Source organism: Myotis yumanensis, unplaced genomic scaffold (genome assembly GCF_028538775.1).
Source record: "Myotis yumanensis isolate MYYU_CA2020_CCGP unplaced genomic scaffold, mMyoYum1.0.hap1 SCAF_23, whole genome shotgun sequence".
NCBI lineage: Eukaryota > Metazoa > Chordata > Mammalia > Chiroptera > Vespertilionidae > Myotis > Myotis yumanensis.
Window position 1 is genome coordinate 9,448,780 of NW_027223774.1, and position 13,350 is coordinate 9,462,129.

The 13,350-nt window shown below is 51.1% G+C and overlaps 1 protein-coding gene across 1 annotated transcript; it reads right to left on the bottom strand.

Moving 5' to 3' along the window:
* Nucleotides 1-6,270: 6,270 nt before the first annotated feature.
* On the bottom strand, nucleotides 6,271-12,078 carry DKKL1 (dickkopf like acrosomal protein 1). The gene is made up of 5 exons (XM_070402016.1): nucleotides 11,953-12,078; nucleotides 11,520-11,697; nucleotides 10,932-11,072; nucleotides 10,702-10,794; nucleotides 6,271-6,648 (listed from the first exon to the last, which is right to left on the bottom strand). Exons 2-5 carry the CDS (start codon nucleotides 11,676-11,678, stop codon nucleotides 6,337-6,339), a joined length of 705 nt encoding a protein of 234 aa, XP_070258117.1. The 5' UTR covers nucleotides 11,679-11,697; nucleotides 11,953-12,078; the 3' UTR covers nucleotides 6,271-6,336.
* Nucleotides 12,079-13,350: the final 1,272 nt, after the last annotated feature.

A 13,350-nucleotide genomic window follows, 5' to 3' on the forward strand; every position in this document is an offset into this window, starting at 1 on the left:
CCACTCCCACAGGGCTCCTGAGCTGACCTGCCCCTCCCCTGCTCACTGCTCTTCCATGGCTCCCGAGCACCCCCTGGACAGAGCCTAGACCAGTGATGGCGAACCTATGACACACGTGTCAGAGGTGACACGCGAACTCATTTTTTTGGTTGATTTTTCTTTGTTAAATGGCATTTAAATATATCAAAGAAATATCAAAAATATAAATCTTTGTTTTACTATGGTTGCAAATATCAAAAAATTTCTATATGTGACACGGCACCAGAGTTAAGTTAGGGTTTTTCAAAATGCTGACACGCCGAGCTTAAAAGGTTCACCATCACTGGCCTAGACCCTGGACTTGGCATCGAAGGCCCTCCATGGCCTGGCCCCAAATCACAGTTGCTGCTCCAGCAACTCTGAACTGAGTGCTGTTCCCCAAACCGGGCTTGCTGTTCCCACCTCTGGGATACCCTCCTGGCCAGCCCTCCTAGTCTCAGCTGGCACGTCCCCTCCTCCTGACCACCTTGGGCTACCGACATCCTTGCCAGATCAGCCTGTGTCTGGCGTCCCACTCGTTAGACCCCATCTCCCCTGCTCTCAGTCCTCCCTGGCTCCCTGGTGCCCTCAGGACCAAGTCCTAGCCCCTCTGGCTGCTATGGCAGGGTGGTCCCTGTAACTCCTGCCTCTTTTTGTTACTCTTCTCCCCACTGGCCCCCCTCCCTCATCACACCCATGGGAGCTTCGCATCTTCCCAGGCCGAGGCCACACTGAGCACTACTCCCACCTGGGCCCCTGCCCTGGCCCATGGCTCCTGGGGGAGCCTTCCTGAGTCCCTAGAGTAGCTGGGACCCCCTCTTCTGTCCTGCCTACGTTAATTATAACCAGGTTGACCATATGACTTCTTATCCCAACTCCAGGACACTGTCAAGAGCAAAAGGGGCCCGGCCAGTGTGGCTCAGTGGTTGAGCGTCGACCTATGAACCAGGAGGTCACCGTTTGATTCCCGGTCAGGGCAAATGCCCGGGTTGTGGGCTCCATCTCCAGTGTGGGGCGTGCAGGAGGCAGCCAATCGATGATTCTCTCTCGTCCTTGATGTTTCTATCTCTCTCCTTCTCCCTTCCTCTCTGAAATCAATAAAGATATATTTAAAAAATAATAATTATTATTACACTGGATGCCTGGCCGGTGGCTCAATGGTTAGAGCACTGGCCCACTGAAGGGTCGCTGGTTGGATTCCTGGTCAAGGGACTCTCTTCTCCTTCCTCCCTCCCTTCGGCTCTAAAATGATGGAGAAATATCCTCGGGTGAGTAACAGCAGCAGCAAGTTACACTGGACAATGGTGCCCGTCACACCGAACTGGCACACGGAGGCAGATAAATGGTCAAAGCAGGGTCCCCCAGGGCCTGTCTGTCCGCACCCCACTGCACAGCTCCCCTCTCCTCCCCACGTGCTCCCCACACCCCGCTTTCCTGGCCCCACGTGCTCCCACAGCCGTGCGGGCACACTTTTCGGGGCTTTAGAATTCCTAGACCCACGGCTGAGACCCTTCTAGGGTTTGGGCGACGCTGGAGGGTCTGCAGGGGGCAGTGGCCCTGGAACCTGAGTGGGAAAGGGGTGCAAGGTGCTGACAGGCACTGGGAGCCTCTGACAGGGTTGGGGGGACAAGCTCCTGGCGAGGGACTAAGGGAGGCTCTGTTCAATCTCGGGGAGTCTAGCCTTTGGAGGGGGGTCTAGCAGGAGGCTCAGGCAGGATTTCTGGGAATTTTAAGATCTTGATTTCAGGTTGTCTCTTACTGGGACTCTGGGGGGGTCTGGATTTCTGGGGTCTCTGACTGGATTTCTGGGGTCTCTCTGACTGGGTTTCTGGGGTTTCTCTGGATTTCTGGGGTCTCTCTGACTGGATTTCTGGGGTCTCTGACTAGGTTTCTGGGGTCTCTCTGACTGGGTTCCTGGGGTCTCTCTGACTGGGTTTCTGGGGGGTCTCTGACTGGGTTTCTGGGGTCTAACTGGATTTCTGGGGTTTCTCTGACTGGATTTCTGGGGTCTCTCTGACTGGGTTCCTGGGGTTTCTCTGACTAGGTTTCTGGGGTCTCTCTGACTAGGTTTCTGGGGTCTCTCTGACTGGGTTTCTGGGGTTTCTCTGACTAGATTTCTGGGGTCTCTCTGACTGGATTTCTGGGGTTTCTCTGACTAGGTTTCTGGGGTCTCTCTGACTGGGTTTCTGGGGTTTCTCTGACTTGATTTCTGGGGTGTCTCTGACTAGATTTCTGGGGTCTCTCTGACTGGGTTTCTGGGGTCTCTCTGACTAGATTTCTGGAGTTTCTCTGACTGGATTTCTGGGGTGTGTCTCTCTAGATTTCTGGAGTTTCTCTCACTGGATTTCTGGGGTCTCTCTGACTGGGTTTCTGGGGTTTCTCTGACTGGGTTTCTGGGGTCTCTCTGACTGGATTTCTGGGGTTTCTCTGACTGGATTTCTGGGGTCTCTCTAGATTTCTGGGGTTTCTCTGACTGGGTTTCTGGGGTCTCTCTGACTGAGTTTCTGGGGTCTCTCTGACTGGGTTCCTGGCGTGTCTCTGTCTAGATTTCTGGGGTCTCTCTGACTGGATTTCTGGGGGTTCTCTGACTGGATTTCTGGGGTCTCTCTGACTTGGTTTCTGGGATTTCTCTGACTGGGTTCCTGGGGTGTCTCTGACTAGATTTCTGGGGTCTCTCTGACTGGATTTCTGGGGGTTCTCTGACTGGATTTCTGGGGTGTCTCTGACTAGGTTTCTGGGGTTTCTCTGACTAGGTTTCTGGGGTCTCTCTGACTGGATTTCTGGGGGGGTCTCTGACTAGGTTTCTGGGATTTCTCTGACTGGATTTTTGGGTCTCTCTGACTGGATTTCTGGGGTCTCTCTGAGTGAATTTCTGGGGTCTCTCTGACTGGATTCCTGGGTCTCTACATTTCCACAGGGTCTGGACTTCTGGGGTATCTTCCTGGGTTCCTGTGGGGTCTCTAACAAGATTTCTGGGGGGCGTCTCTGACTGGATGTCAGAGCTCTCTTATATTTGAGAGAGGAAACTGACAGGATTTTGACAAGATTTCTGGGGTATCTGACAGGATTCGGAGGGTCTCTGGTAGGATTTGGGGAGGCAGAGGAACGGGACTTCGGGGGTCTCTGGCAGGGTCTGAAGAAGTCTGACCGAATTTCTAAAATATTCTGACAAGATTTCAGGGTCATCTGTAAGGTTTTCTGGTAGGTTCCTTTCAGTATTTCTGAGGGGATTTGATCAGGATTTCGGGAAGGCCTTTAACAAGCCATGGAAGAGGCCCCGATATTGGGGACGCTCTCCCAGGATTTGTGGGTTTTGCGAGGATTTCGAGGGGGGCTCTAACAGGGCTACCTCGCACAGCCAGGGCGCACCTGGGGTCACGTCCCACTCCCGGGACACAGGCGAGGGCCACGAACGACGGACGACGGACGACGAACGAAGAACGAGGGACGACGACCAGCAGTTGCCCGCGTGGAGGTGCACGCACGCAACTCCCGCCGGAAAAGCAAAAGCTAGCGGGGGGCGGGGCGGGGCGGGGCGGAGCGCGCACGCGCAGCGTCCCTCCCCCGACGCAGGCGCACATCAAGGGAAGGTGAGCGCTCGTCGGTTACCTGCTGCCGCGAGGCTGCGCATGCGTAGGGCCGCTCGGGCGCGCGCCCAGCCCAGTGGAGGGATTATCGGTCGCCCTTAGGCGAAGGGGCAGGAGGCTGCGTCCACTGCGCTGATGTCTTCTCAGCGTCCCCGGGCTTCGGCGAAACAGACCCAAGTCAGGAACGGGGAGTTGGGCTGAGAGTCTCCTTGTTTATCCCCAATTTATTAGCTACCAAGCCGTGGCCTTTCTGCCCTCCCTTCCCCGACGGGCTGCCCGTCGCCGTCACAATAACGTCTCAACTCCTCCTGCGCCTGCGCCCTTTTGTGACTCCAGCCCCAACGTATTGATAGACCCCGAAGGTCTTTCCCAAACGGTTCCATTCACTCCTTTTAGGAGAAAATGCGGACAGAATAGTCTCAGCTTTTCCGGCTGGAGAGAGTCGATCCAAGATTGGCTCCCAAGCAGGGGGATTTGGGACAAAAGATGTCCCAGCCACTCAAACTCTCTGCTAGCTCATAGTATCCACTTTTTAAAAATATATATATATACTTTATTGATTTTTTACAGACAGGAAGGGAGAGGGATAGAGAGCTAGAAACATCGATGAGAGAGAAACATCCATCAGCTGCCTCCTGCACGCCCCCCACCGGGGATGTGCCCGCAGCCAAGGTACATGCCCTTGACCGGAATCGAACCTGGAACCCTCCAGTCCGCAGGCCGACGCTCTATCCACTGAGCCAAACCTGTTAGGGCAGTATCCACTTTTTAGTGGTCCTCGCAGCACGTCTTAAAACGGGACACATTCTGTATGTGCGATCTGTCTGTCATCCACACGGGAATGTGGGCTGTAGGCAGGAGGAGACTGCTTGGGGGCCAGAGCATGCCCGGCCCAGTGTGGGCACTTAAAGTTGAGTGATGGATGGAGTTCATGCCTGCAAGTGCGGGGCCGTGTAGAATGATGATGAGGTTGTGGGCCTGGAGCGAGACATGCTTAGTTTTCAATGTTGGTTCCATCACTTGCTAGCTGTGACCCTGGCACAATGGCTGCTCTCTCTGAGCCTCCCAGAAATACAGATAATTGCTTCTTAGGTTACCTCAAGGACTTAAGGTGGTAATCCTCATTTAATATTATTTTTTTTTCTGGCTATTAGTTGGTGGCTTGTTGTAAGGCTGGGGGAAGAACCTGCTTGGCAGGTGGTGGGGTGCGTGGTTAAGAGAGAGATGGAATCGGGCAAACCTAGTGCCATTGCAGCGAGACTGGTGACGTCATCCCCCTGAAGGCAGCCTTTTCTCTGAAATGGGGACAAATAATACCTACGTGGGGTCTTACAAGAATGTTTGCTTTGTGCTTTGTTAGCACAGGCTGGCAAGTGGTAGACCCCATTAGCTTTATTCATATAATTTCATTCTTTCAGTTTATATTTCTTCAGTATTTTTTTCTTTGTGTGTGTGTGTGTGTGCGCCCCCTTACCAGAGTCCAACTGGCAACCTTTCAGTGCATGGGCTGACACTCAACCCACTGAGCCACACAGGCCAGGGCCCTTTAGTATTTCTTGTTTCTTTTTTGAGGTCTGGGTGATTTTGTAACACCTGACATTTTAATTTTTTTTATAGTATAGTGATTACCTATAGAGTGCTAAATCTTAAGTTATAGCTCAATTACATTTTTATAGTTTTTTGAGATGAGTGCTTAGATATTTTTCATTTAGCCTCTTTTCTAATATATGCACTTAAGGCCATAATTTGCTTTGAGAACTTTTTTTTTAGAAAGTATTGAGAGAGAGAGGAAGGGAGAGGGAGGGATAGAAATATCAATGAGATGCCCTGCCGGTATGACTCAGTGGTTGAGCACTAACCCATGAACCATAAGGTCCTGGTTCGATTCATGGTCAGTGAATATGCCTGGGTTGCAGACTCAATCCCCAGTGTGAAGCACGCAGGAGGCAGCGAATCAGTGAGTTCTTCTCATCATTGATGTTTTTATCTCTCTCTCCCTCTCCCTTCTCTGAAATAAAAATATATGTAAAAAACAACAAAACTTCAATGAGAAACATCAACCTTGATCAGCTGTCTCCTACATCTCCCCCCCCCTCCCCCCGCTGGGGATTGAGCCCCTAGCCTGAGCATGCGCCCTGAACAGATATTAAACCAGTGACCTCTTGGTGCATGGGTTGACTCGCAGCCACTGAGCCACACCTGCTGGACCAGAGAACCTCTTGAGCTACACTCGTTTATGTCACATTCCCATTATCAATGTTTAAAATATTTACTAATTTTCTCTAGCTGGTTAGGTTCAGTGGATAGAGCAATGGCCTGTGGACTGAAGGGTCCCAGGTTCAATTCCAGTCAAGGCCACATCCCTGGGTTTCAGGCTTGATCCCCAGTAGGGGGCGTGCAGGAGGTAGCCAATCAATGATTCTCTCTCATCATTGAAGTTTCTATCTCTCTCCTCCCTTCCTCTCTGAAATCAATAAAAATATATTTTAAAACATAAAATATTTACTAATTTGACCTGTGCATTATTTTAGTGGTGTAATGCTTCATTTTCAAATATTCTATGACTGCCTAGTTATCTTATTGTTGGGACTTGCCATGGCCTGATTAGCTGAGGCTTGGGGGACATATCCTTAAAAGGAGATCGTGCTTTTCGATGTAAGAACTTTATTTCCACATGGAGCTTGGGGTGGGGTCTGGTTGTGGGTACATGCAGGCGTTCCCATCCCCACACCTATAGCTGCTGAGACGGCCTGAGAATGTACAGGAAGTGCGTCTTGCGGGCAGGCGGCTTGAAGTGGGGGGCGGCCTGGGTCCCTTTCTGCAGGGCTTCCTCTCGGGTCCCCTCGAGGAGCCCGTCCCGGATGGCCTGCAGACGGTGTTCCTTCTCGCTGATGGCGCGGTTGCCCTCCGGGGCACTCTGGTGAGACCTTCGCCGCGGTAGCTTCATAATCCAGAAGGCCACGCGGGGGTGGGGTTCTGGGTGGAAGCTGTCCATGGCCTTTGGGAGGGGCACCAGGGCCTCCTTCTCCTCTATCTTGGGTACCTGGGGAGGAGGGACAAGGAGATCGTCTCAAACCGCATGACAACCCCAGGACTCTCAGACCCACTGGCATATTTAACTCAGTTTGCCACCTACAGGCCGCTTTGGGAGTTAAAAACTCTCCTAGCTGTTTACAAAGCACTTGGGTTTACAAACACTTTTGGATTCAAAATACTTGGGAGGTTTATAGACTACTTTGGGGTTGAAAACACACTTTGGAGGTTTCAAAAGCACTTTGGGGTTTAAAATGTCTGTTGGGATTACAGAACACTTTAGGATTAAACATACTGTGAGGTTTGGAAAGCAGTTTGAAATGTGCAAAGCACTTTGGTATTAAAAGCTCTTGGCGTTACTAAAGAATCATGGCCATAATTGCAATGCGTATGGGGGTGTTGTTTTTTTATGTTACTAGCCAAGACTTTGACCGGAATGTCATGGTTGAGAGGGACACTTGTAGACTCTGGTTGTTATCAGAAAAGCTTTAAGGAGTTAAGATTGACTTTGGAAGCTGATAAAAGCCCCATAAAAAAAACAAACAGCCTGGTACCTTGCTCATTTTATTTATATGGTTCATGCCCCATCTTTCCAGATAAGGAATGAAGGTCGCTTTCCTGGGAGATGGCAAATAAAGAACCTCAAGACATTTTTGGGGACCTCAGGTACTGAGGAATTCACACAAACATGCCGGCAAAGACTGATGGGACTGTATGGCTTGGCTTCTTCACCCCGAGAGGCTAATGGAAGCTCAATCTGGAGATTCCTTATGAACTTCCAGCAAAGCAGGTTTTTAAAAGCCTATGCGATCAATTACTATTCTTGTTGTGTTTTTGCAAATAATCAGGCCAAATTGAAACTGGACTTAATAAATTGGTCTGAATTTGGTTCTTTGGTAAAAATGAGGGTAATTTTAGGAAGAGAACTTGTGTTTCCATCAAATCCATAATATACTGTCGTAGGTATTAGACTCTAATTCAGTTACTTGTCTTCAAAGTTTTATTTTTCCGCCTGTAAACCTAACTGGATCCTGACTTTTTCTAGTTTTCTTAAATATCTGGCTACGAGCCTCCAAAACAATGTTTCATCTTTCTCCCATCCTTTGACAAGGCAAACATCTGAAATCTAGGCCAGGCAGCCAGGTGTCCTTGCCTGAATGCTCCTTTTCAGCAGACCATTTGTTGTGATTCATGTCATTTTAGCTTTTGCCTCAATAATATTACGATTTATAATGCAATTTGTCTCCACCAGGCTACAAGTCCTACTTGCACTCTGGGAATATTGTCCCTTGCTGACTCTAGACACCATCAAAACCTCCTTTTGTGCCCAGGCCTCCTTGTCCCTGATAGAGAGCAAGGGCCACTTGGCTCTGAAGGAAAACTCCACCCCTCTTCAGCATGAAGCAGCTGCAAAAGAGACCCACAGTTCTCAACCTGTGGGTCTCGACCCCTTTGGCGGTCGAAAAACCCTCTCACAGGGGTCCCCTAAGACCATCCTGCATATCAGATATTTACATTACGATTCATGCAGTAGCAACATTACAGTTATGAAGTAGCAACGAAAATAATTTTATGGTTGGGTCACAACATGAGGACCTGTATTTAAAGGGCCAGAAGGCTGAGAACCACTGCAAAGAATTCAGAGTCAAGAATCATTGAGGGGGAATGTGGTAGGCAGTTAGGTAGGTGTGTGCAAATAGGAATGATAAGCCAGGTACAGGTCACCAGGCAGAAAGCCTCGATGTGCCTAGCAATGGACAAAACTGGGGAAACGACTATTGTAGAGTGGGACCTCACCCCAAGGTGACCTCTCCTCCCTTGCATATTGCTGGTCATGTAGTTTGGACCCTCCCCTGACCTTTATTTCCCTGGCAGGTCACTAGTCATGTGGTGGACTCCCTTAGAGGAGGAACAAGGGGGCTGGAGAATGGCCTCATATGACGGCCATACAAGCCCTTGCATGACCACTCCCTTAAGCATGAAGCCCTCAGGACGATGAGGTTCTGGCCAGCATCAAATAATCTTCAGAACAAAGCCTCGGGTCTGTTGGCCACAGAGACAGAGTTTGGTCAAAGTGTGGGTTGTGGACCATCTTCGTCAGCACCTCCTGGGAGCTTGTTAGACATGCAAATTAGTGGGATCCACCCCACCCACCTAGACCTACTGAATTGGTCTGCATTTTAGTAAGTTGAGGTCTGAGGCTGGCCAGCATGGCTTAGTGGTTGAGCACCGACCTATGAACCAGGAGGTCATGGTTTGATTCCTGGCCAGGGCACATGTCTGGTCTGGGTTGCAGGCTCAATCCCCATTGGCGGGGGAGGAGGGGGGTCATGCAGGAGGCAGCTGATCGACAATTCTCTCTCATCATTAATGTTTTTCTCTCTCTTCCTTCCTCTCTGAAATTAATAAAAGTATATTAAAAAAAATAACTTAGAGGTCTGAGAAGCCCTATAGGAGATTGTTATGGGTTGAATTGTGCCCCTCCCAATTTCTATGTTGAAGTCCATACCCCCAGGACCTCAGAACATGATCTTTTTTGAAAATAGAGTTATTGCAGGTTTAGTCAGGATGAAGTCATCATGGCGGGCCCTAGTCCAATATGACTGGTGTTCTTATGCAAAGGGGGAACTTATACATAGAAATGCAAACAGGGAGAATGTCCTATGGAAATGAAGCAGAGATGCATCTACACACCAAGGATTGCCAAAGACTGTCATCAAGCCACCAGAGGCAGGAGAGGGGCATGGAAGGGACTGTCCCTCACAGCCCTCAGAAGGAACCAGCCTTGGTCTTGGACACCTAGCCTCCAGAACCCTGAGACAACTGGTTTTTGTTATTTAAACCACCCAGTCTGTGGTACTTTATGACGATAGCCGTCTCAAATTAATACAGAGACAATTTGACATCAACATTAAATACCTTGGGTGTGAAAGTGGTACTGTGGTCATGTGGAAGAATGCATTATTCTTCGATCTGCTGAAGGACTTAGGGGTAAAGTGCCATGATGTCAAAAACCTATTTTCTTGGCCCTAGCTGGTTTGGCTCAGTGGGTAGAGCGTCGGCCTGCGGACTGAAGGGTGCCGGATTTGATTCCCATCAAGGGCACATGCCCGGGTTGAGGGCTCGAGCCGCAGTAAGGGGGTATGCAGGAGGCAGCCGATCAAAGATTCTCTCTCATCATTGGTGTTTCTATCTCTCTCTCCCTCTCCCTACCTCTCTGAGATCAATAAAAATATGTTAAAAAAATAATAATCCATTGTCTTATGGTTCCAAAATACAAAAGTGAAAATAGAGTAAAAGTGGTAAAATGTTAACAAGTGGTGAATCTAGGCCATTGGTTCTCAACTAAAGTCTGGAGACATTTTTGGTCGTCACAGCTGGCGCGGTGGGCGTGGTGCTTCAGTCTAGGTTGTAGAGGCCAGGTTGCCGCTAAGCATTTGACAGTGCACAGGATGGCCCCCTGCATGGATAGCTCCACCCCAAAGAATGCTGGTGCTAAGGCTGAGAAACCCTGCTCTATGCTAAAAGGGGTGCAGATAGAATATTGCACTACTTCCCCCTAACTTTTCTGTAGACTTGAACAATTTTGAAATAAAAACTTGTGTGTGTGAGAGAGAACTGTATGGGTTTGCAAGCACTTGGAGGTTCTTAAAACATGTTAGGATTAAAAAAAAAAATCCTTTGGGATTAGAATCACTCAAAGGTTCACAAAGGTGATGTACACAAAGCATTTCGGGTTCATAAAGAACTTTGGAATTTAAAAAAAATCACATTTTGGCATTTACGAGGGACAGATTTACCACTTTGGGATACATTTAGAAAATACGGAAAAGGTTTGCAGAGTGCTTTGAGATAAAACCACACTCTGAAGTTTGGGAGGGTGAAGCTTACCAGGCATCTGGAATGAAAAGCACTTCCTGGTTTACAAAACCCTCTGGAGTTCACTGAGTGAGTGAGGATGTGCTCTGAGGTTGTATATCTCACTACTGAGAGCTGGTTAGTCCCTTTCAGCCGATGACAAAACTTTTTGGGGGCTGGGGGTGGGCTGGGGGCCTCTCCTAACCTTCCAGTCACTCTCCACACTCCCATCTCCTGCCTCAATGGATGCCACCACCTTCTCGGAGATCAGCACCTCTCCTGTCTTGTTGTCGGTCACCTGTGAGGGTGGGAGGAGAGAGAGAGAGAGAGAGAGAGAGAGGGCGCAAAACTTTCTGCCTCCGCCCTCCACCCAGCAGACACGACAACATGAGGGATCCAAGGCAGCCCCCAGGAGGGACTTCCCGGCCTAGGCACCTTGTCGATCTGGTGGTGGCTGGAGAGAGTGCTGTTCCCCAGCTGGCGCTCCTGGTTCTCTTCTTGGTGGTAGTTCGTAGGGAGGCCCCGCAGGTCCAAGGGGGCGGAGAAGAAGCTGTCCATGCCCCGCAGCAGGTCATCCTGGGACCGGAGGAGGGACAGGCGAGCTGTTGGGCCTCAGGACGCCCCAATACACCTGCAGCCCTGCCAGGATGCCCTCCAGGCCTCGCCATGTCCCTTTCACCCCCTTCCCCTCTCCGTCTTCTGACCCTTAGGGGCTAACTAGTCACCTCCTGCCTCCATCCTTATTCTCTGCCCCATTGCCTTCCTATCTTTGCCCCTCATGCCCTCCTGTCTCTGTTCTATCCCACCCTTCAGTCTCTTTTCTGTCTCCCTCCCTCTTTCTATTTCTCAGTCTTCCTGTTGCTCTCTGTCCCTTTGACTCCCTCCCTTCCTTCTGCCGGACCCTGACCTGTCTCCCATTGTCCTCCCGCCCCCCACCCCCCAGCCCCTTCCACCTCTCAGTCTCCACCTATCCCTGTCCCTCTTCTCTGGGACCCCTTCTCCCCACCCCCTGTCATCACTCACTTTCAGGAAAAGCCGGGTGAAGCCTTGTAGCAGTCTCTGGAGGCCTAGGAAACCCGAGGAGCTTTCCTGGGCGTCCGCGGCGTCACGGATCGGGGCTGCAGTGGAGGGGGGCACCAAGGCAGAGGGGAGCAGCAGCAGCAGGACCAGCGTGTGCCACATGGCGGGGCGGGGCGGGAGGCTGTGGCATCGGTAGGGGTCAGAGCCCCCACCCAAGACAATCATGCCTTTCCTATCCCTTGCCCAGGTTTTAACCCCAAGCAACTCCCCCACACCCCCAAACCCATTTCCCCTCTCCCTTTTTCTTCTGCTCCCACCTCCTCCATCGTGTTAGGTCCCGCGCATCCTCCCAGGCCCGGCTCTTCTGGGCTTGGCTTCATACCCGGATCGCATCCCTTTCTTTCCCCCACATTCATACCCAGATCTCATGTCTCACCTTCTCCTTCTCACCCTCTGGGCCTCGCCTTTATACTAGATCACGGTCCGGTCACTGGACTCTCAGACTCGGGCCGTCTACGGACTGTTAAATCCAAACAGTTCTTTCTGGTCTCGAGCCAAGCGGGACACCTGGAGCGTTGAATGAACTCCGCGAGCCCTAGCCGCGCCCCTACGGCCTGGCCACGCCCCCACATGTGACCTCACCCACCACCCGGGCCTCCTATTGGCTAGCCACGCCTCAATTCATTGTTAGCCAAGCCCCTCGAGCCAGTCGGCCGTTCGTTTCACGGTCACGCTCCGTCAGACCACGCCCCTTTCGGTTGACCTCGCCGTTGGCGACCGAGTCTGGCCAGTCCCGCTCCAACCGCAGGTGGCCACGCCCCTCGCCCTAGAGCCACGCCCCCGCGCCTGGGCCCCGCCCCTGGGCTGGATCCAGCTCTTGCTCCCTGCGCCCCCAGTTTCTTTCCTAGGGGCTCCCTCCGCCAGGAGCCGTCCTCCGGGTTAGCCGCCTCCCATTTTTGCACCTTCCTGAGCGTTTCTCCGTGTCGCTTCTCGTCTTCTCCAGCATTTGAAACGATGAATGCACTCCGACCCCTCTTCGGTTCCACTAACTAAGCCCTCTCCAGAAACCCGAAATCCAGCCTTCTGTTCCAGTTACCAAGAAACTCGGACTTTTTTCAAGAAACACATTTAGGTTGCTGCTCAGATTTTGAAAGTTACTATAATCGTCAGTTTAAAGAAAAGGAAAACAGAACTCGGAATCGGGCTCCCTTCTCCCTCAGGTCCCCAGAGTCCGGACACCAGCCTTTTCTGGTCCCATGAGTGTGAACATTCAGGTACCGGTCCTGGGACAGCGCCGCCTCTAGTCCATGAGTGCGTGTGGGTGCGGGAGTCTCCACCTCCATGGATCTCGCCTTGCACGCGACTCTTAACTCTGGTGAGGTCCCAAGGAAACCGTGTTATTATAGAAATCAATCAAAACACACCCCTAGCCCTAACCGGTTTGGCTCAGTGGATAGAGGGTCGGCCTGCGGACTCAAGGGTCCCAGGTTCGATTCCGGTCAAGGGCATGTACTTTGGTTGTGGGCACATCCCCGGTAGGGAGTGTGCAGGAGGCAGCTGATCGATGTTTCTGACTCTCTATCCCTCTGTAAAAAATCAATAAAATATATTAAAAACCCTGTACGTCACACACACCCCTATCCGTCAATCCTCAAAAAAGATATGCTTGAGGCTGAACAGGAAAGAACCTTTTGTGCTCGTATCACTTCCACATCCCCAATACACAAACACACTGGGGGGACAGAGTCCAGGCCCCAGCCCCCACCTCCCGCAGACCCAGGAGCCCCGACCCTCCACACCCCTCCTGTCTCAGGAAACTTAGCACACGAATCCT